This window comes from Sebastes umbrosus, chromosome 11 (genome assembly GCF_015220745.1).
Source record: "Sebastes umbrosus isolate fSebUmb1 chromosome 11, fSebUmb1.pri, whole genome shotgun sequence".
Lineage (NCBI taxonomy): Eukaryota > Metazoa > Chordata > Actinopteri > Perciformes > Sebastidae > Sebastes > Sebastes umbrosus.
In genome coordinates, this window is record NC_051279.1 from 20,006,264 (window position 1) to 20,030,332 (window position 24,069).

General features: G+C 39.4%; 2 protein-coding genes across 3 annotated transcripts; one reads left to right on the forward strand and one right to left on the reverse strand.

The window, feature by feature from the left end:
• Nucleotides 1–130: 130 nt before the first annotated feature.
• On the forward strand, nt 131–5,630 carry LOC119497587 (sperm acrosome membrane-associated protein 6). 2 transcript variants are annotated; one of them, XM_037785814.1, is made up of 9 exons: nt 131–397; nt 494–580; nt 795–866; nt 1,109–1,132; nt 1,214–1,291; nt 1,814–1,917; nt 3,651–3,807; nt 5,183–5,357; nt 5,504–5,630. In XM_037785814.1, exons 1-9 carry the CDS (start codon nt 184–186, stop codon nt 5,601–5,603), a joined length of 1,011 nt encoding a protein of 336 aa, XP_037641742.1. In that variant the 5' UTR covers nt 131–183; the 3' UTR covers nt 5,604–5,630. The 2 variants fall into 2 exon arrangements, with proteins under 2 accessions (XP_037641742.1, XP_037641743.1); XM_037785815.1 differs by lacking the exon at nt 1,109–1,132.
• Nucleotides 5,631–18,157: 12,527 nt separating this feature from the next.
• has1 (hyaluronan synthase 1) lies at nt 18,158–23,727 on the reverse strand. Its single transcript, XM_037785779.1, has 5 exons — nt 23,578–23,727; nt 21,795–22,488; nt 21,457–21,682; nt 20,417–20,549; nt 18,158–20,325 (listed from the first exon to the last, which is right to left on the reverse strand). Exons 2-5 carry the CDS (start codon nt 22,473–22,475, stop codon nt 19,650–19,652), a joined length of 1,716 nt encoding a protein of 571 aa, XP_037641707.1. The 5' UTR covers nt 22,476–22,488; nt 23,578–23,727; the 3' UTR covers nt 18,158–19,649.
• Nucleotides 23,728–24,069: the final 342 nt, after the last annotated feature.

The window sequence follows — 24,069 nt, forward strand, 5'->3', positions numbered from 1 at the left end:
ACGTTTAATTTCATGTGGGATATGCACATAAATATTCTAATTCTATTCTTCTCCTGAATGATATAAAACCCTGGAATTCCCACACGTGTGGTCACCATGAGCTCAGGATTGGATTTGATTTGATTTGAATAAAAACAGATCATTCAGGAAACCTTTGTTTGAGGTTGATGCTCATGCTGCAAAATGTGCACATCTGCTTTGTGTCTCGTGTGTCTTAGCTTGCTGTTTGGGACCTCTCTAAGCTGCTACGATTGCTTCATTGACCATCTAGATAGTCTTCGCCTGTGTTGGGGACATTTTGCGACTTTAGAAAATACTTTAAATTTGGACCGCTGCTTCCAAAGGATAGACCGCTTATTCAACAACAATGACAAAGTCTTTGAAGCTGCAAGAGTGGGTGAGGAAAAATTTATGTTTTTTATAATGTTTTATAATTTTTTTCTTCAGCAAAAACATTACATTAATACTTGTCTGATATGTGTCCCTCTTCCAGCTGAAGGCTATGAAAACCAACTGGGAGAACTTCTGCGTGCAGAGATCATGCCCATAGTGGAAGAGTTCGACAAAAGGCAAATTGACGGTAGCTGAACACCTGCTCTGATAGACACATAACTGCACAAGTAAATTAGTCTTTAGAGCACCAGAAACGGAGGGGAGTTAGAAATGAGAGATTTCAAAATGATGCCCTAAAGCACACAATTCACCAGGATGTGTTGAGCCAAATATTTCTGTCTGTCTTCCTCTTCCTCCTCCTCCTCCTCCTCCTCCTCCTCCTCCTCCTCTCCATCCATCAGACACAGTGCATGAAGAAAGGTTGACGAAAGCAGCAGAGAATTTCATCGAAGCTGCCTCCAAACTGCCTAGAGGTGAGACATGGTCTCTTCCCCTTTTCCTTCATCTTTTCATCTATAGTAAGGCCCATATTAGGTCATTACAGCTCCCTCTGATCTCTGTAATAAGCTAGTTACATTATTACAGCCTTTCAAATACTGTGGAGAATAAAGGAAGCAGTCAGGTTGAACTGCCTCATACTTCTGGGTGTTGGCAACTCATTTGATTGAAATAAAATGTGGTAATCTAAGTTAACAATCTTATTTTGTTTTCACAGTCGCTGGATGCTTCCCTCCATGTGGTTAGTGTCTTTTTTTTTGTCTCTTCAATATCATAATTTCTGCCATTAGAATCAAAATATCTTGTTTCATGCACCCTTCAGCTTTCCAGGATATAGGTGGTGTATACAACTGTTTTACCTGCACGTACGACTCCTGTCGATTCCCTCTCGACTGTCCACGTGAGTATTAATAATCCAACATATTGAATTAGTGACACTGTTACATCACAATTTTCATATAGGACAAAAGGTGCACTAATCCAGACTTGACACTTTATCCTTACATAACTATATTCTCACCTTCATAAGCATCCACTCTTGATCCTTGAAATGCTCTTAGCGGCAAGTCGAAATTTGAAAAAGAGACCGAGGCAAGGTTTTATTTCCACACATTATATCTTTTGCACAGAACCCCCCAAGGTACTCTTTAAGTCCTTGGCTCCTTTATGCAAGGTGACAGTTGACTCCCACACACGATGGTATTCATATCAACCCTGTACAGCACAGCCACTGTTTAGCATATCATCACTTTTACTCCACTCCTCAGAGACTGGGCTTAAGTATTATCATTAAGGAAGGCTCAGACTGCTAGAGCTACCCCCCTGTGAATGTTATCTGTGTGTTTGTGTGTGTATGTGTGCATGTGTGTGTGTGTGTGTGTGTATTGCTGTGTGCACGTGGGTGGCTATATGTTTGTGTCAGTTCAAGAAATTACAGCATTGGAGAACACCAGGATCGAAATGTTGTGCGAAGTGCCGTTTCCACTACCAGCCCGAATCGAGGTGATCTGGAGGTTCGCAGCGTCGGTAGGCTACGCTTGGCATATGCTGAACCATTCAGGGTCACTGCAATACCTTTAAAGGAATAGTTCAACATTTTGAAAAAAAAATCCCACACACATTTTGGCTTTCTTCCCAAGAGTAAGATGAGAAGATTGATACCACTCTCATGGTTGTCTGTTAAATATAAAGCTGGGGCCAAGAGACAAAAAAATAATAATAATAATAATCTGCCTGCCAGTAGGCTATAGGGTTTGTCACCACAGTCACGAGGAAAAAACGTTTTTGCTTTCAGTCCGAGTAATATATGTTCAAAGAGCGAAAAGAGACATACCGGGCGAGAGGGGAGGTGGATGTGTCTAACAAACACAGGGCTTGCATCCAGGAGACCACTGTTTGTGTCCCTTGCATCACGTTACAATCATTTGTTTGTTCGTGTCCTGTGTTCACCACGTTCAGTGTCATTTTCACTGTACAAACTGTAGTAGTTTTAAGCCCAACCATTTAGTTATTTCTAAACTAAAGTGTTCTGACTTATTGAGATGCAACTACAAAGCATGATGAGTGGATGCAAATTATTTATAGTGCTAAATTGGTCATATATCGTAAACTAGCGCAGTCAGTTACAGCTGAAAAGCTAGTTGGTGTTACTGTTCCTACCCACACGAGTAATGCTAACAGAGAAATAGTCCATTATTCCGACACCACCTACCCACCCAACGTAACACAAAACAACACAGGGTTGAGGGGTTGCTTAGTGAGCAAGTGACAAATTATTATTGTTATAAACAACAGGAAAATGCGAAATATTCGCCTGCGAATATTATATGTCTAGGGCTTTTATTGTGAAAGATAAAAACGAAAGGAGTGGATCTGGTCTGCAATGCCTTTGTCAAGGTCGAAAGGAGTAATGGAGTTTCCCGTCTTGGTTCAGACTACGGAGCCTCAGTGTTGGTGTTTCCTACATAGTCGATTCCACACAACTTGATTAGTTGATGCCTTTATTCGTGGTGCGAAAGCTCAGCAAATTGACCTTGTTCCGGAAAAACGTCACGTCGCTTTTTTGCCGTGTAATATTTGCATTCTGTGTGAAAGTACTCATAACAAAAACAACAACAAAAAAAATATTGACATGCAAATTAATCGCACACAAAAAAGGGCACTTGTGTAAAAAAAACGTAAAGCTCTCTAATTAACACATTAAATCTAATTTGTTTAATTCGTATAAAAACTGAAGCATAAAAAAGACATTGTGGTGTGTGTGTGAGATATTTCTTGACCGGGTGCAGTGACTTCCTGCATTCTTGTTGTCACTGTGGGGTTGCAATCCAACTGGCAGAGACTCCAGGAACTCACAGCACCCGGTCAAGAAATCCTCCAGGAAGACCCCATAAATTCACAAATTGTAATTTTACTCTTGGGCTTTTGTGCGGCTTAAACAAATGAGATGTAACATGTAAATTAGTGGGCTTTTGAGGTGCTGGTAGGTGGATATTACCTTTGGACAAAGTCACGCTAGCTGTTTCCCCCCATTTTCAGTCTTTATGCTAAGCTAAGCCAAGTGGCCGCTGGTTGTAGTTTCCTATTTAACATACATACGTGGTATCAATCTTCTTAACTTTTGGCAAGAAAGTGAATACGCGTATTTCCCAAAATGTTGAACTATTCTTTTAACACATATTAAACCTGTCTTTGCATCAGTGCAGATTATCATAAATGAGTCCTGCCTACAGTATTTGTAAGTATGTATTCCTGGACAGATGAAAACCAGGCTGGTGGATCAGTTTAAAGAAGTGACTGCGGGGGTGGACCCGGTCTATTCCATCTCTTTAGCTACCATGAACCATCACGGCACCTACCAGTGTGAGATGTTCTCAGGCAAAAACTCCATTGTCAGAAAATACTTCTATGTCACAGGTAACAAGATACACCACTTTTAGGAGATCATTGTGATTGATCAATGGGAGGTCACAAACACAAACAGCTCCTTCACATGTAAAGGTGCTCTATATGATATTCAGAACTTTAATATAGCAGCAAACAGCTGTTTGCTATGTAAAGATATAGAGGAGTAATGTCTACCTGAGCAGAGAATGAAGTAACTCTCCCTGTGTGTGTTGCAATCCGAGTTTCTCTATGCTTTGTTGACATCGCCCGGCCGACCTTTTAATGCATGTTAGTGCATGTGAGCGTGTCCCACTGGCTAGCTCACAGTCGCCGCTCTGCACTGCGCTTAAACGGCGGTTACAGCTGATAACCCCGTCCCGACCAACGACGTTGTCACGGAAACGTAGCACCCGCCCTCTGGTTGCCCCTTGTGTAGACACTGTTAGCTCTGTCAGCATCGTTGCCGCTTTTGCGCCGTTTGCTGCAAGTCGCCGACTCAGCCGTCGCCATGTTGATAGCCGTGTGAGGCAATAGAAATGCTCTGAATTTCATATTGAGCACCTTTAAGGAGAGAATGTCCTTAGAAGATACAGATGCAGTATTTTAGTAACTGAAATTAATATACTAAATAGGGTTTGTCTTCATCATTTGTGTTCGATGGAATGTGCAAAATCCATATGAATCTCATACATATATTTTGATAATGTAAAATAATAAAATCATCCATATAATCAGAAATCAATTAGATATAATACCTTGTGAGATAAATGATACAACAAATGAATATTTACTAATCACTGAATATGGAGAATAACTTTGGGGGAAAGGGGAAGTTCAAGTAGAAACAAAAGGAAAGAGCAAATTAAAAGCACGGCATAAAAACTATTCCTCAAATTCAAGGACATATTGACAGTCAAATATATTGACATCAATGCAATGAATCTGTACAGATGTATGTAAATGAGTGGAATGGATGTGTATTTATGGATATGCATATATGGATATGCATATTCATGCAGCCTTGCATGTGTGCATAAGTATTTATGTACTGTCTCTTTCCTGTATTTCCTGATTAAGTATTAAATTATTTTAGGCTCCACTGCATTAAGGACACACTTTTTCTTTTCTTATAGTTTTCTTGTTCTTATACACTTATTTTCCCTTTATGATTAAAAAATGCATTATTATACCTATAAGTGTTGAACTGGGGGTTATAAACTCACTAATGACATAATTAATGTTTCAAATTAATGACAAAGTATAGAAAACTCACATATTGTGCTAAAATGTCATGGGACACTATGACTATATTTTGCGCTCTCCCTATTCCTTCACCATTTGCTTTTTGTCCTTAATGTGAGTTGTAATTCTTCCCTGTACTCTGTTCTCTCCGTGTCTCTCTCAGTGACCCACCAGGTTTTGGTGGGCCACTCAGAGCTGCAGGAGATATTCTACCTGTCTCTGCTCCCAAGAGGGCGGTTACTCCCTGATGGTGGCTTCATCCTCCAACCCCCCCCCTCGCCACTGCTTCTCACCGCCTGTTTAACTGCTGTGCTTCTGCTGCTGACTCTCTCCCTGGGGTAAAACAAATCTATTATTTCTACAATGTTAGACGTAAACAGCAGAGAAACTTTTAAATGCACACCTTTCCTGTGAAGTCAAGATGCACCTATAGCTAAGGCACATATTAGTTGATATCATATACCGGTATCTTTATTTATTGCAGAGCTCTGTATTGGTCATCGAAATCAGAGAAAAGAAGTCGGTTCGAGCCAGCAGATCTACTGGAAGATTTAGAATACAGACAGTTGGGAAGATACATGTAGTGCAATAAAGGCTTTTCATCAATCCTCTGGTTCGTCTACAGAGCGTTACGTCATAGCTTACAGAAAGCCTGTGTGTGACTCCTTCCAGCACTAGAGGGCAGGATGCACATCTCTATCAGTCTACACTGAGCCGAATGAAACAACCACCTTTACTCTCATTTATGTCTCACAGTGATGGAGAGTAACTATCTAGGTTTACTCACTTACTGTGCTTACTCTAAGTACAATTTGGACAGACAGATTGTACTTTCTTACTCCTCTACATTAAGGCTGAACAATTTTGATAAAAAATATCGCATTGTAATGATTTTTTTATTAATAATGCAATTCCAAAATGATTTGCAATATTAGACGGAATGATCCTTTTTACATTAATATTATTATTTGAGTTTTCATTGAAAAACGTATTAAAAGGATTATGGTGTGATTTTTGCGGGGATGTGTACCAAACAAATATGTATTTTTAAGTCTGTAATGTGATGTATTGGCCAGGACATGTCTGCAGCACCACAATATTTTATCTAAAATGGTATTTTGACACACATTTCACCATTAATAAATATTGCGCTTCCTGCGATTTGAAAATTGCACTAGGCAATATGGCGATTTCGATATAATTTTGATTAATTGTGTAGCCCTATTATATTCATCTGACAGCTATATTTAGATTTGACATACAAAACATGAGTTTATAAAATATTTGTAATTAAACTGCCAGCAGTGTGTAATCAGTAGTTAAAAGTAGCTCAACTTCAACCAGCTACAAAATTTGTTTTTATTCAAATCAAAAAATGTTTTATAGTCATAAAATATAACAATGATAATATAATATAATAATAAAATAAATCCAACACTCTAAAAGGTACCATTCTGCATAATGAATACTTTCACTTTTGATATGTTATGAACATTTTTCCTATAACACTTTTGAAAGCAGCCCTTTAAATAAAGGGTCTAAATATCTTCCACCAACTGTGTCAAAATAAAAATCATAAAAAATAAGATTCAGTGCAATGTTGTGTTCAGTTTTGCAACGATAGATGGAAAAAAAATGTCAATGTTGTCCAAATATACAACAAAATTTCCCACAAAAAAAATTAACATTTCGTTTTAACAGAATGACACAAGTTAACAGATGTTCATACCTTACTTTTGTTAAAAGCATAAAAGGTGTGGCGTTTCTTGCTTATGGCTGTCCTCCTGGGACGCAGATACCCAGAAAGGTTTGGGCGTAGATTAGTGACTGCTCTGGAGGACAGAGGAGCTAAAGTTATGAAGCTAAAGTGAACTGATCTGGCGGGGCAATGACACTGATGATGGTGGGGTTATATTGGATGCTATAGGGCTCTTGTATGGGCAAACAGGACAGGAAGTAGAGCTGTGATGAAGTGGGAAGATGAGGTAAAACTGACTCAGTCCAGTACGAAAAAGATAGCACAAATGCTGAAACAGTCAAGCCTTCAGATGACCACAAGGAGGCAGTAACACACACACTACATCTCATGCCAGAGAGCACAAGTAGACATCCTAGACATCCTAGATTTTGCTTGAATTTGCATTGAACTTTGTTGTTGCTTTTACATTGTGTCACGTTAGGGCTGTGGTCCGGAGAATACGCAGTTGCTAAAACTAAAAACAACATCCCCAAACACAAACCTGAATCATATGTGATGATGGGGAAGTACTTCTATTGCAAAACAGATTTAACAAAGACTGTGACACTGTAGTCATACTGCATATTTGCCAACATATTAATTATTAGAGTAGATCCTGAAAGCTGAAAACCCTCTGATGTCATAGTCTGCCTTTGTGGACCGGTCAAGAGTGAATGACAGTCAGAGTGGAAGTCATTTAACGTTACATACACATTCTCTTTATCCTTTTTGTACTTTGATCAGTATGACCTGTAAGGTCAAGGTGGAAAAAAAAGAAGAAAGTGACACAAAAGAGCAACAATTACCTTCATTGGTGATTGTATACTTTGTCCCTCCTTCAGAAAAGGAGGGACAGGCTGCACCTAATTGCTTCAGGTCATTTTGACTTACACTCCAATCTCCCTGTCACACTTACACAAACACAAAAGTACACAAAAACAAGTGTACAGGTACACGTGATCACATGTATTTGCATCTTAGCAGATTAATCATAAGAAAAGTGATTAAATAATTAAGAGATTACACAAATCAAGGCTGCATCTAATGATTATTTTCATTGTTGATTAATCTGTTGATTATTTTTTAGATTAATCAATTAGTTGGTTGGTCTATAAAGTGTCAGAAAATGGTGAAAAATGCTGATCAATATTTCCCAAAGCCCAAGATGACGTCCTCAAATTTCTTGTTATGTCCACAACTCAAAGATATTTAGTTTACTGTCATAGAGGAGTAAAGAGCCCAGAAAATATTCACATTTAAGAAGCTGGAATCAGAGAATTTTGACTTTTCTTTCTTAAGAAATTACTCAAACTGATTCATTAATTATCAAAATAGTTTGCGATTAATTGAATAGACAACAACTAATCAATTAATCATTACAGCTCTAACACAAATGAATAATACTGTGCAGCATAAAATATATTTCCTTTTTACTTAAAAACAAATCAATCAAAAAAGTGTTTTACATCTTTCTTAATGGTTACATAGTTGCTAAGAACCTCCTGTTTTGTTCTGATAACAGCGGGGCCAACAGGCCGTAACTAGATGGTGGTTCCAGGTACAAGTAGGAGGTTGTGGACAACTCAGGCATGACCTGCTCATGTGGGCATCTCCCTACACCACATGCCTTTGCCTGGAAACCCCAGCGCCCATTCTTAGTACGTAATGGACTCATGAATGAGAGATAAAGATAACGCAGAGCATCAAAGATGTCCACTGCAAGACCAAGTAATGAAAGATCTGATTTGTTGACTTCTGTCTGTTCCACTGAGAGTTTATCCTAGGGTTGGAAATTAGCACCAGTTACCAGCCAAATGCTGGTAAAATATGCAAGTTGCTGCTAGATTTGCTTCACTCACCAGCCAACAATAATAATCGATTGTAGTGGTTGGTAGATTTTGGAATCCAACAGCCACAATGACAGATGGACAAAAAAGTTAATTACCAACCCTGGTTTATCCTCTAGTCAGCTGCTCAGAGGTGGTGTTTTAGTTTACTATCTGAATCTATTCATCTAAATATCTTATTGAGGGTAGGGAACCTCTCTTTTTATTTGGTGTTTCCTCTCTCCCCTTGAGTCATGAGTCCAGGTTCCCCCAAAGTACCAACAAATTAAAAATAAATGATCCTCTGTTTCTCAATCAGTTGTTGGTCCACCACTTTGGTCCAGACTGAAATATCTCAACAACTGTTGGATGAATTGCTTTTGTACATACGTACCCAGAGGATGAACCCTAATGACTTTGACATTCCCCTTACCTTTCCTGTGGCGCCACCAATACATCAGACCGGCGATACGTTATCCAGAGAAGGCACGCATGACCACACCCCCTTTTGGGGGAAAACAATCCTGTGTCCCTCATAGACGGTAACAGAGTAAACAAGAGAAGTTGAAACATGTCTCCAAACTTCTACTTTAAATAAACCAGTAATAGTAATAACACTATGCTGAAGAGTTGCTGTGTAGTTGGTTGCACCAACAATAAATCCAAAAACGCTGATCTCTGATTTGTTCCCCTGCCGTTTCCTAAAAAAGATATAATAGAGGGGCTTTATTTCTCCAAGCTATAGACCAGACCAGCATGGCGTCATCGCTGAGGCTGCGCTCCTGTTTTGGGGGAAAGAAACTCGCTGTCACAAGTGAGAAAATGGAAAATGACAAAAAGCTGTTGTGTAGTGGGTTAACCAAGGCTTTTAACACTGAGGTTTGAGGATATGTGAATATTCACTGTCAGTGTGGTAAATGGCTTCCAATGTGTTGTCCGGGAGAAGACTGAAGGGACATGGCGGCGATCAACCTTAATCTAGTAAGGTATCGCGAATGCTCATGTTCAGGCAAGATCGCAAAATAATTATTAGAAATGTTTATAAAACAAATGTTTGTATAACAAGAGATGAATGCATACGAATTTGTCAAAATTGCAATTCAAACATACGTCAAATTGCAGTGAAGTCTTTGGGATCTTCGCTTTTATTTCCCGCAAAAGTGGGCGCGACGTTGTGGTGGTTATTTGCAACCATAAGTGACACGAGAGGGTGGAGCTAAGTACAACCAAACGCTGAACATGACATTTTTAGGCGACCAAAAAGTTTATAATTAACTTTCATGAACTGAAAACATACTGTGAAAGGGTTAAGTTGAGAAGTAGGCACATTTTCTCATAGACTTCTATACAATCAGACTTCTTTTTACAACCACAGGAGTCGCCCCCTGCTGGCTATTAGAAAGAATGCAAATTTAAGGCACTTCCGCATTGGCTTCACTTTTCAGACCGCGGAGATGCCCACTTCTGACCTGCTGCGACCTGAGTGTGTTGTTTTTTTCCCATGAACCAAAGTATATTTCACCGGTGATTCTGACCGTGAGAAGCCACGACTTGGGTGTGTGATGCAACTACGTCATGGCAGGTGTATTGCTGAGGACCCAAGAAAGCGCAGTGCCTAGTGTGAAGTTTTTTGTATGAGTGGTTCTCGAGAAAGCAGCAACAGCACAGGCCAGGCATTCAGCCCGTTCTGAATGGGAACTGCACTAGTTCCCCTTAAATGAATGATGTCTTATTGGTGGAGAAGTCACAATGTGAGGACTGACTGGGATCTGCGAGTCTTATAAAGTACTTGTGGAGTTTCTAAATATAGTCAGACATGACTCAACGCTCAGCGTGTCATTTAATGGGCAGATTGCTTGTATTTTTTTCCACTGGGTTGCCCAGTTGCCAAGGCAACCAATGATGCATTGTTACAAGCCTTACAGCAGGAAATGTAAACTCTAAGGATGTGAAATGCTATCTGAATTATTTTTGTGGTTTAGTCCGGATTATATTAGCCCTGTTGGCCCTTCAGTGTATTCTGGACCCTTTTACACATTTCCTCCCCACCCTCCCCACCCCACACACTCCCTATCTAAACCGGTAATAGGCAACAGAGGGGAGTACACGTGAGGTTAAAAGTATCATTAAGATTGTTAAAAATGTAAAAAAAAACTACTTCAGCAGATCTCGCTGATTACAGAGCCATAAATCTGTCTTTTCTTTCATATTTGTGTGGGCATAACAGGTGTGATTTCTTTTCTTAACATGTAACTTTGAACTGTTTGAGGCTTTCATTCCTGTCAGGATATTGTACACCCATCACAGGAAGCATGCAGCCTACTTATTTGCTTGTTTAGTTCCAATTTATCATAATTTGAAAACATGTTTTGAACACTGTAAATAAGCTATTCTCTTGTAAAAAGAAAGAAAGCCATTATGATGTCAAAGTTTATTTTCACTTGAGCTAATCGTTACCCTATTGTGTTGCTCTGCCTTAGGTGTATTTGTCAACGAAATTACCTACTCCATTCATTTATTTTTTAAATGACACTAACTGGCATGAGGAGATTACAGTATTTCATTATTTGTTAGACAGTGCCAGATGTTCAGGTAATAATGTATCTCATCAGTGCAGTGAATTATTTTGAAAATGACACATTCGCCCCCAAAGGGCGGCAAACTTAAAAATTAACTTAAAATATTTCAGACACTGACACAATTTTTGGGAAATGATGCTCATTGTTGTGACATTCCAGTATAAAAACATGACTCTGACTTTTCCCAAAGGGGGAGTACAGTTTCAGCTGAAAAACAAAGTGAAATTTTTTGTCAGACAGCGACTTCAAAAAGTTTGGTAAAAGTTGTGGGCTCTGATTGGTGTCCAATGGTATGCAGCTTTAAACTATGTGTTTTTGCGCAAGTTCCAGTAAATGATGGCAGCTCCACCAGTATGAGTGTGCATGCTGCAGCTGAGCTCGTCAGATGAAAGCCTGGGGGAACACCCTCGTCTTAATTTGGCCAAACAGTATGTGCCAAAAATAACGAAATGATCTAACGAAGTTCTCCATTCTTATTCTGTTAAATGCTTCTACACCCATTTGGATTTTTTTTTTTTTGCCGTGCAGAAAGGAGTAAAAGGATAATAATAAAATGTAGACCATAAATCTTGAAAAAAATACTGCATTGGTAACGGCAACCACAAGCCACACCAACAAAACAGTGACAACAAACTTGTTGTAGAATGTTGTTTTATTGCGTTGTTTATTATGTAGTGCAAAAACATGTAATTATGTATAATGATATATTATAAGCATCATAATAACCCATGTAGTACTGATTTATCTACCGCAGTGTGTATCATCTTGTATTAATTATGACGCATTAAGTGTTAATCGTAACCTCCGTCATGGTTTTCACATGTTACTGCGATTTGGTGGAAAACTATCTCTGTAAATTACAACTTCTTCCAAGACAACTGCTCAGACGAAATGAGACCGTAAAGTGTTTGGTGGTCCATACTTCTCCTTCCCATTTGTAACAGATCAAACGTAAGCCCCGACATGTGTGCCAGCTGTAACTGTTCCTCCTTCCTGATGTCAGGGATGGAGGCCCAGACAGGGTGGGGGTGGACAAGCTAATTGAAACCAGACATGAAGGGAAGTGATGTTTGACTTCGTCAGACTCTTGGTTTACTCCCAACCTTTCTTTTAAAATCTTTTTTCTCTGACTCATTAAGGCACTGTTACTGACTGAAAGTGATTTTTTTGTAGTAAATCACCTCTGAGCTCTGAGATCCACATTGGCAGGTTTATAGTTTGGACAAAATATCCATGTTTAAGATGTTGCTATTAGAGACCAAACACGGGATATCTCTGTGAAATCTGATGAGTAATGTTGATGCTGCTCTTGAGGAAATCCAGAAACTTTTACTCATGTGAGAAAATGCTCTTGTCTGCCAAACTACAGTTGTTTTAACCCCCGTCAGAGGTCTTGACTCACTGGCTATCTGCCACATAGTGTCTGCTAGTTATAACGGAAGTATTTCCTGATGATGCCAGAGGTCATGTTGCCATCTAGTCTCATTATCATAAGAAGCACAGATTAAGATGAGCATAGTATTATTAAGTTTCAATTGACAACTTGATGAACGGTGATGTAGGAGAACATAAATGTATAAGTAGAAGTGCAGAAGTATTATCAGCAATATGTCTTCAACGAATAAAAAGTAAAAGTATACTTTTTATGCAGAAAAATGGTCCTTGTGATTGATATATCATATCAATACATAACTTTATAACATAACTTTATTAGAGTTTTGATACTGATGCATCAGTTCATAAGTAGCATTGTAGCCGGTCGATATGGAGCTAGTTTGAATTACTTTTTATACAATTGGGTAGTTTTTTGTTCAGTGGTTCCCAACCTATGGGTTGGGCTTTCTCCAAAGGGCCAGAAGGTAATTCAGAGGGGTCACTCATTCTGTGGTTGCCTAGCAACAATAATAATAATAATATTTTTAGTAACTCTAGTTTCATTATCTATTTTTATTTTTTTTTACTTCCTTCTCCTTTTTAAATGTTTTGATTGGTTGTATATCTGGCTGCTCTTTTTGTTTTTCTTTTGTAAAACACTTTTGAGCTGCATTTCATATATGAAAGGTGCTACATAAATACATTTTTATCAATATCATTATCATTATTATTGTTAGACCAGTCACATGGATTCTGGTCAAATAAAACACAGCATCATGTATTTAATAACCACTTGACAAAAGAATAGTGAAGAACAGAAATGAAATGTCCTTGTGACTGTGTCCACAGACTCGTTGCTTTATAATATCATATAACATGTACTCAAGCACATTTCCTCTCATTGTTTATGTAATCCTTACGTTGAGCTGCAAAGCTGTAATTATTAACTTAAATTTTCCATTGGGGATCCGCCTCATCCACACCTAACATCAGAATGTATATATCAATTGTCCTTAGCTCAGAAACATATTGATGACGAACAAAAGTGCTCTTGACATTTGAAAAAAAATGCTCTTTCGTTGTTGATCTTTATGGTCAAGAGTCACCGATGTTTGTGCAACAAGGGAACACCTTATCTATGACGATATTTTTGTACTGAACATAAATCAGTTTTGCACCATTCGGCGTCAGATTGTCAGTGGGATTGTGACGGCTCTGATCCTCCTCCAACAACTAAATGACAGCTCCACAATCGTTTGTTAGTATTACAACACAGGGAGTTATTCTTGTTACACTTTTACTGCTCTCTAAAATGTTATAAGCAAGAGTTCCACCCTACATGTTATGCAAAATATTTACATTTAAAACAAAGATCGTAGTCCCTCACAAAGTCATATCATTCAAGGTGAAAGTTGCTGTCCTACCCAGCTCATATAGGTTGGCTGTCTTGCTCTTAGATGCTCCTTAGGTAACCACCTGAGCGTCATACCGATACTGATCGCATTAAATTTACATAATAATTACACTCCTTAAATCGTACAGTAAGAGACCCAAGAGTCTTAATCCTGTCCTTTTCCAACAGTTTACTCACATCACAACACAAAATGCCAGAAGTTCTATAAACAGCATATTCCTCAAACACAAATATTCAAGCAAAATTATGAAGAAAAAAGAAAAGGACACAAAGGCTGCCAGATAAAATGAGACAGTCAGAACTCTGCTAATTTGTGGAAACAGATATACAGCTCTGGAAAAAATTAAGAGACCACTTCAAAATTATCAGTTTCTCTGGTTTTACTATTGATTGGTATGTGTTTGAGTAAAATAAAAAAAAATTGTTTTATTCTATAAACTACTGACAACATTTCTCTCAAATTTCAAATAAAAATATTGTCATTTAGAGCATTTATTTGCAGAAAATGACCACTGGTCAAAATAACAAAAAAGATGCAGTGTTTTCAGATCTGGAATAATGCAAAGAAAACAAGTTCATATTCATTTTTAAACAATACAATACTAATGTTTCAACTTAGGAAGAGTTCAGAAATCAATATTTGGTGGAATAACCTTGATTTACAATCACAGCTTTCATGCGTCTTAGCATGCTCTCCACCAGTCTTTCACATTGCTGTTGGGTGACTTTACGCCACTCCTTGCGCAAAAATTCAAGCAACTCGGCTTTGTTTGAGGGCTTGTGACCATCCATCTTCCTCTTGATTACATTACAGAGGTTTTCAATGGGATTCAGGTCTAGAGATTGGGCTGGCCATGACAGGGTCCTGATCTGGTGGTCCTTCATCCACACCTTCACTGGCCTGGCTGTGTGGCATGGAGCATTGTCCTGCTGGAAAAAACACTCAGAGTTTGGGAACATTGTCAGAGCACCAAAGAAGCAAAGAAGAGCCAGGCTGAGGTTTGCAAAAGACCATAAGGATTGGACCATAGAGGACTGGAGTAAGGTCATCTTCTCTGATAAGTCCAATGAGTCCAATTTTCAGCTTTGCCCAACACCTGGTCGTCTAATGGTTAGACGGAGACCTGGAGAGGCCTACAAGCCTCAGTGTCTCGCACCTACTGTGAAATTTGGTGGAGGATCGGTGATGATCTAGGGGTGCTTCAGCAAGGAGGGAATCGGGCAAATTTGTCTTTGTGAATCAAGCCAAGTACAAACCTCAGCCTGGCTCTTCTTTGCTTCTTTGGTGCTCTGACAATGTTCCCCAACTCTGAGAAGTGTTTTTTCCAGCAGGACAATGCTCCATGCCACACAGCCAGGTCAGTGAAGGTGTGGATGAAGGACCTCCAGATCAGGACCCTGTCATGGTCAACCCAATCTCCAGACCTGAATCCCATTGAAAACCTCTGGAATGTGATCAAGAGGAAGATGGATGGCCACAAGCCCTCAAACAAAGCCCTAGCTGCTTGAATTTTTGCGCAAGGAGTGGCGTAAAGTCACCCAACAGCGCTGTGAAAGACTGGTGGAGATCATGCCAAGACGCATGAAAGCTGTGATTGTAAATCAAGGTTATTCCACCAAATATTGATTTCTGAACTCTTCCTAAGTTAAAACATTAGTATTGTGTTGTTTAAAAATTAATATGAACTTGTTTTCTTTGCATTATTCCAGATCTGAAAACACTGCATCTTTTTTGTTATGTTGACCAGTTGTCATTTTCTGCAAATAAATGCTCTAAAGGACAATATTTTTATTTGAAATTTGAGAGAAATGTTGTCAGTAGTTTATAGAATAAAACATTTTTTTTTATTTTACTCAAACACATACCAATAAATAGTAAAACCAGAGAAACTGATAATTTTGAAGTGGTCTCTTAATTTTTTCCAGAGCTGTATAAGCTGTAGTTGTATATGGAAACTTTTTTTTTCTTGTCATCTGATCAGAATGTAGGGTGAGTTACCGTAATGTGGGACACTGCCTAATGTTGGACACGGTCACCTAAGCTCCAGTGGGTGTAGGTCTTCATCAAACAAATACAAGTCAATAAAACTATTGTGTGTGTCATGTGATCAAAATTACCTGACATCTCAAATGTCCAATCATAGATTAGGGTCATCAAACATCAACAGGAAGCCCCCTGTGTGAAGACCACCCAAAGGTCCGTGACATAGTGTTTAGACAAACTTAACGTTAAGGGTATACATTTCTTATAAATAAAACAATCCTGCTAGTTTCTATTAGGATATATTTAGGATATTGTTTGTTCATCCAAAAATATTATAATATGGTGTAAATATACTGTTAGTTATTTCAATCAAATCTTTTATTGTCCCACTTTAGGAAATATGGTTTCCAAATGTGGGACAGGATGATTTGCCTAATGTGTTAAAACTATTTCATATATTTAATATTTGGGGATGGCTGCATCTCTGTTAAAATGTTAGGTTTTGTTTTTTTCTAATTTCTGCAGGTTGTTGTTTTTATGCCTATGCATTATTAGTTATTCAATCATTACCCATAATGCAGTGTGTGGTAAGCAGTGGGTCTACGCAGGTTCAGGTTTTATGTGTTGTCTCAAGGTTTGATGTATTGGTTTCAAATAGGCCCTATGCGTGTTACGGTAGAAGTGTTCACTGTATAGTTTGGGCGGCGGTGGCTCAGAGGGTAGAGCAGGTTGTCCACCAATCAGAAGGTCAGTGGTTCGATCCCTGGCTGCTCTGGGTCACATGTCGATGTGTCCTTGAGCAAGACACTTAACCTCAAATTGCTCCCAAAGGCATAGCCATCGGTGTGTGAATGAGTATTTAGATTAGATCCTGATCGACAAAGTTGGCACCTTAGTAGCCTCTGCCATCAGTGTGTGAATTGGTGAATACTGACATGTATAAAGCGCTTTGAGTGGTCGGAAGACTAGAGAAGCGCTATATAAATGCAAGTCCATTTACCATAGTGAAATGAAAACATTTTAATGGTTTAACATTTTAACTTCGCAGTTCACAGCAGATTCAAGACTTTTTAGCTGTGCATTTAATTATACTTTCTCTGCAGAACAGATATGATAATATAAGCTATTTAATGTCTTTCTAATAATTCTTTAAAACTATTATAGTCTATTGTTTGTTTGATGTTGTGCGATTTTCCATGTAACATCCACACCTATAAGCCTAGGTTTTGTAACAACAATAACAATTATAAGTGATAAAACTACTGAACATGGGATTTGCACATTTAGCCTTGAGTGTTTCCTACATTAATTAAGGTGATTTAGGCTTTTTAACAGACTTTTCAGTCCCACATTTCGGATAAGACTGTCCCACATTAGGAAAAAAACTATTGTCTTAGACAACTTGGCATTAGAGTACTGATATGTCTACCATTTCTTGTTAGCTGATGTTGGCAACTATGCTAATGCTAACCCTGAAGAAGGGTTAAAGTGGCAGTAGGCAGTATGTTTTTGGCATCATTGGGCAAAAAATCCACAATAACCTTTCAGCATATTGTAATTCAAGTGTTCTGAGAGATAACTAGACTTCTGCACCTCCTCATGGCTCTGTTTTCAGGCTTTAGAAAATCTAGCCCGTGACAGGAGACTTTGACCAATCACAGGTCATTTTATTGAGAGAGCGTTCCTATTGGCTGTGCTCCGGTCATGTGACCGGAACTTGGCGTTCCTTCACCACATTTCACAATGGCAGAGGCTTCACAAACTTTCTCATTTTACAGCTAAACCGATTCATATTTGATCAGCGCTGCCTAGTTTGACCGTTTGATCGGAGTTCGCGAGTGATTGACAGCCGGCTCTTATAGACAGCAGTTGGACAGCAGACCTCAGATCAGCTCTTACTGCTTGTTTTTTCTTCCGGTCTGTGAAATCTTGCAGATGCCAGGACACCGGAGGACACAGAGGCACAGGATTTTTTTCAGGTTACCTGTTTCATGCACTACTGTCACGATATAGCGACCGTCTTATAGAAATAACTTTTTTTAATCAGATTTGCTCCAATCTCGAATACTTCAGCTTTAATGTTTAGGATGCAGCATGAAGCCTAATTTGAGGTCCAGTTGCATTTTGCCTTATGTAATTGTGTTAACTATGCACTGATTTACCAAATCAGTGTTATGTTCCCTGTAAATAATGTGATTTTGATCCAAAGAAAACAGAACTGTGCACATTAAAAAAATATTTATTTTCTAAATGTCTATTCATGTTTCCAAAACCATCAAATTGTTCACATTTTCAGACAATTTCCAGCCATAACAACATTGTATTGTTTACAATATACATATATATATATATTTTATTTTTAAAAAGCGATGTTTTTGTCCATTTTCCTCTGTAATGTCAAATCAATGTCTTCGACCAAAGAAATTTGCAGTCCACTAACACTCATACAATTTTGTTGACTAATTGATTAGTTGATCGACAGATCTGTAGCACTGAGTTTCTCAGCAAAGAATCACACAAAAGCACCACCTTATATCTTGCGTTTACCAGAGATCAGAGCTCATAAGTTTCTTAGAAATAAGTCAGCATTAAAAAAGCATTAAAAAAAAGAATAATCAACTAAAGAAATTTTAGTTAACCAAGCATGAAATGACCGATTAGTCGACTAATAGACTAAAAGGGGGCAGCCCTACAAATTAAACAAAGTATTATCAAGAGAATACAGCAGCTAGATAAAATACAATATGAAAAGAAACATCAGTCTCCATTGTTTCAGGCTTCAGTAAGTGACTCCATGGTTTGATCCTTGACTACAGCATCCTTATTTTTGTCCAGTTTTCGCATGGAGGCACGGTGCATTTCTCCCACTACGCAACATTATAAATGCCATTCTCTGTATTTTCAAGTAAATCTGCAGAAAGTGCCCTCCAGGATCCAGTGCATTAACAACAACAGTGGTGAAGTAATGGTCACTAAACTGACACAGTCAAGCAAGTGGCATTCATTGTGTTGTTAAAGTAATCTACAGTATATACACATACATGGACAAATCGGATTTTTAAAAGACACATAACCCAAGATCCATTACCCACGCCTTTAAATACAAAAACAAATCTAAATCTAAATAGTAGTTTTCCAATTTTTAACATCATGAATAAATATCTGATGGAAGGCCATCTCTCCCATCATAATCTGACAAAGAGAAACCTGAGAAGTGCATGGGCCCAAAAGCCCTCATACAGTTCCATTTAAATGTGCAACAACATCTCCATATGAATCAAACATTTGTCCTTATATATATATATATATATATATATTAGTTATATTTTTGTCATCAATATTAACAAGATTTTGTGAAACATTTAAAGTTTGTTGGTTTAGCAGCTGCTTGAAGCTGCATGGGGGGGCGGCAGTATCTCAGTCCGGCAGTAGCAAGAACGGACTGTGGACTGGTTGCTGGTTGCTGGAGAAGTGCCTGTTCGCCTCCTGGGCACTGCCCAGGTGTCTTTGAGCAAAGCATTGGACCCCCCAAACTGCTCCCCCGGTGCTGTATAGTAGCTGCCCACCCATCCTAATACTAGGATGGGTTAAATGCAGAGACTAAATTTCACTGTGTGTTATTGAAATGTGGGACAAAATAAATAAATTAAACCCACTGAATACAAATAAATAAATGAAACCCATTGAATAAAATAAGGTTAATTCAACATTGGACCTAAACACTCAATGCGTAACTTCGGGCGCGTTTCCTACATGACTTGCGGAACCAGACCCAGTAGAGGAAGATCATAAGCAGCCAGTAGCATATGTATGCCAAACAGCCAAAGATGATGAATGTGGTCTCCTGTATCTTGGCTGGAGTGAACCAGTCCCTTTGACTTTCCTTGTAGGCTGTGTAACCGAACCCACTTAATAAAATGGCTACCCACACTGACAGAGGGAGAACGGGCATGTAGTTGCCTACAATCTTACGCCTGCCTGATGTTCCCCAGCTGCTTTTGTTCATGGTGAGAATGGCAAAGTATTTGGCAGGCAGCAGGCTGGTCATGTACAGAGCCGAGTAGAGGGACATAAACACCATCACCAGATCTCTGCGCAGGATGCAGGCGTAAGCCGCTTTCACCAGCCCGATTAGCTGGATGCAGCACAGGATCCAGAGGATGTCCCACAGCGAGCCGGTCCAAAACAGCTGGATGATGGTGGCGGTGACGAAGAAGGGGAAAATGCCAGAGACGATGGACTCGTAGGTCATCCAGAGGTGGTGCTTGTGCCACCACATTGCGTTGTAGAGCCACTCGCGGAAGTACGATTTTGTCCAGCGAGTCTGCTGGCTGAGCCAGCGCAGAAACTGAGCAGGTGTCTCCGTGTAGCATTTGGAGCGGGCTGTGTATCTAAAGGAAAAAAATAAGATTTATTAAAACCTTTATCTTAACGTCAAAGATTACACCATTAAGAGAATTGCATTTGATGTAAGCTTCTTACTTTGTAGCGTAGCCCATGCTCAGCATCCGGTTGGTAAGATGTCTGTCGTCACCAAATGTGCAGTGACTTCCCAAAAATGTCTGATTGTACCAAGCCTCCAGAAACTGTTGGAGGAGATCGTTCCTGTACAGACCTTCATGGAGCAATAAAGAAACATCAATGAGTTACAACATCACCATTGATGGCTTCCCAGTACCGTTCTCCACCCATGTCAAGAGCCTTGGGGTCACCCTGGACAGCACACTCTCTTTTTCATCCCACATAAAAAACATCACCCGGACTGCCTTCTTCCACCTCCGCAACATCTCTAGACTCCGCCCATCCCTGTCCCACTCCAGCACTGAAATCCTGGTTCACTCATTTGTTGCATCCCGGATTGACTATTGCAACGCTGTCCTCTCTGGCATTCCCATCAAACTACTCAACAGACTCCAAATCATTCAGAACTCTGCCGCCCGGATCATCACCCGCACCAAGTCCTCCGACCACATCACCCCCATCCTCATCCAGCTGCACTGGCTCCCTGTTAAATCCCGGATCGATTACAAAAACCTTCTGCTCACCTACAAAGCTCTCCATAACCTCGCCCCCACCCACCTCACAGACCTCCTCCAGGAGTACACTCCCTCCCGTTCCCTCCGCTCATCATCAGCCGGACTTCTGACCACCCCCACCTCACGCCTCAGCACCATGGGAGCCAGGGCATTCAGCTGCTCTGCTCCCAGGTTATGGAACTCACTCCCCCCACACATCCGGCAGTCCGACAATATCACATCATTCAAATCCCTCCTGAAAACCCACCTGTTTAAACTGGCCTACTCTCTCTAGAACTCATCATCACCCATCCTATGTGTCTGTACAAATATGTTTCTGTCATGTCCTGTTGTTTTTAGATTATTTTCTCTGTCAATGTTTTAACTGATTTTTGTAAGGTGTCTTTGGGTGTCCAGAAAGGCGCCACTAAATAAAATGTATTATTATTATTATTATTACAACAGTGCGTTAAAGATACCACTGCTTGAATCTTTACTTTCACTTACCCAAAGGACCGCTTATGCAGGACACACAGTCGAAGTAGGACTGGCAGGACCTCTCGATGTTGAAAGCCATCCAGTACCTCAAACTGCTCATGAAGCTGATGTAGGAGTCTTTCAGGTTGAGGATCATCACATCTCCTCCAACAGCACCGTACTTTTCGTTACTTTCCAACACTTTACACAGCTCAACGGTGGCCAGAGAGTCCAGCTTGGTGTCTGAGTCACACACCTGGGGAGGGAGAAAGAGCGCCACGTCATAAATAATGTGTCATTTTCTTTTCATAAAATTATCTTAACTGAAAAAAATGGGGAATATGAATTCTAAAAGAAAAGATACATACCTGTATATAGTCAACTAATGACCCGAGTGCTTTGAACGCTGTGTACATCACTTCCCGCTTGCCACCCCACTGCTGCATGATGCACACGCAACGCCTGGTCTGGATCATGTGCTCTACCTCTTTTCGCTGTGGATCCTCACTCATATGATCAGCATCTCCTATTGGGCCCTTTTCCTCATCGTGCTGGACCTTGGTGGGGTCCCATGTATGGTAGTTGTTTTTCCACACCATACAGGCGGGGTCCAGGTCTGCAAACACCTCCCTGAACATGTCCATCATATACCGGTCATCATCTGAGTTCCCATCTATCACCATGATGATGCGCAGCAGCTCAGGAGGGTACTTGAGGGCCCTGATGGAGAGGAGGCACTCTTTGAGATAGGCAGGGTCCTCCTGGTAGGCTGATATAGTGAAGCCGATGGTTTTGGTGCAGCTGCACGGTTCTGTGCGAGCTTTCATTCGCCGGTGCTCGATGAAGGCGAAGAGGCTCTGGACCAACACGTGGAGTGAGAGGAGTAGTCCATAAAAGCCAAAGGAGATGATCCCATACATGGAGGTCACCAGCTGGAAACCGTCAACGTAGGCCCACACCATCAAGCCCAGGACCATCAGAGCAAAGGTGAAGGTGAGGATGGCACGTATTATTGAGCCCAACTTCTTCAATGAAGGTTTCATCTCCATAGTGATTCTTTACCTATAACAGACACAAAGACACCACATACAGTATATGATATGGCTTGTACAAGCTTAGAGGATTCCTACTGGTTCTTGTCATGCTAAAAATGCACACAGACACTCACTGTGGTTTGGAAAAAAAGGGTGTTTTAAATGGAGTTTTATGTGGACTGTTATAAGACATGTTAACACGCTATACAAATTGGAAAATAATACAGCTACCAGGCACACACAAAGCTTTAAGCTCCAGGCTATTATTTTGAAAATCCTCAGTGCCAAGATTGTTAATCTGAGTCACTGACAACTGTTGTATAGAAGCACATGTAACAAATCAGGTGATGCAAGGGCTCTACAATCTGTACAGGTATGGCACCCTCTGTCCTTTACAGTGTGACCCTCTCATCAGATAAGGAAAAACTCCCACCCAAAATAATCTTTTAACAGGGAAAAACATGGAAGATAACTAAGGAAGAGCATATATATATATATATATATATATATATATATATATATATATATATAAACAGTAGGTTTAGCTACAATCCCTCACACATAAACAAGTTATTCTGATAGAAAACTATAGCTCACCAAAAAAGTTGCTATATAAAGCAAGAAGTAACACTGGTGTTAATCAATTGACTATATTAACTATCAAGTAATAAATAAATAAACAAAAGTGTAAATATGTATGTAGCCCATTCAATGATATCATATACATATTATTATCCAAATATAAAAAAATAGCCTATAAAATAATGCTTGTATATAAAATATTAAAATATTGCAGGTTTAGCTACAATCCCTCACATATAAACAAGTTATTCTGATAGAGCTCACCAAAAAAAGTTGCTATATAAAGCAAGAAGTAACACTGTTGTTAATCAGTTGGCTATATTAACTATCAAGTAATAAATAAAAAAAAGTGTAAATAAATTTGCAAAAGCATCAGCCATATATATTGAAATTACAGCCTAACTAATATATAATATAATTCACATATTATATTGTATCTAAGAAGTAATTTATCCGCAAATCAGCAATTATTATTATTATATTATAATATAACATGACTAAAACACATCACAGAGTTATTTATTTTGAATCCTACCTGATGTCAAGATCCCAGGCTTTTTCATTTGCGAGACATCCACCCAGTGTTTCCCGCGTGTGTCTCCTTGGCGTGATGTTGGTTGTCTTTATAAGCTAGTACAGTAGGTTGAACAAGGGATGGAGCCATGTGCGCGCGTCTTCTGTCTGGGGACTTATCATTTTACGCGCGCTCCCGCTGACTCAGCTGCGTGCGTCAGGAGCAAGGCGGTGGTCCAGCTGACATCTGCTTTGTTTCTTCTTTTACCATGGAGATGTGATCTCTGGCGAGACTGCTCCCTAAAAAAAAAGAGGTCCCCGAATTTATCAGATAGATTCAGTGAAGACCAATCAGTTCTGTTTGGAGCCTCTAGGAGGATATTGGGGTTTCCTATTGTGAGGTTTTTCTCTTATCTTGACCACAATTTCACTTTTACAGCCAACCTAAACTGCTTCACACCAAATATGAACTATTATAATTATAACTATCTATTTTAATAACATTATTTTTGCT

Excerpts from the sequence above, each read along its gene's own strand:
- LOC119497587 (XM_037785814.1), top strand. The coding sequence starts at position 184 with ATGTGCACATCTGCTTTGTGTCTCGTGTGTCTTAGCTTGCTGTTTGGG. Across the intron at positions 581-794 it reads CGACAAAAGGCAAATTGACG|ACACAGTGCATGAAGAAAGG; the intron begins GTAGCTGAACAC and ends TCCATCCATCAG. Across the intron at positions 5,358-5,503 it reads CTGCTGACTCTCTCCCTGGG|AGCTCTGTATTGGTCATCGA; the intron begins GTAAAACAAATC and ends TATTTATTGCAG.
- has1 (XM_037785779.1), bottom strand. The coding sequence starts at position 22,475 with ATGGAGATGAAACCTTCATTGAAGAAGTTGGGCTCAATAATACGTGCC. Across the intron at positions 21,683-21,794 it reads CATTAGTTGACTATATACAG|GTGTGTGACTCAGACACCAA; the intron begins GTATGTATCTTT and ends CTCCCTCCCCAG. Across the intron at positions 20,550-21,456 it reads CTGCATAAGCGGTCCTTTGG|GTCTGTACAGGAACGATCTC; the intron begins GTAAGTGAAAGT and ends TGCTCCATGAAG.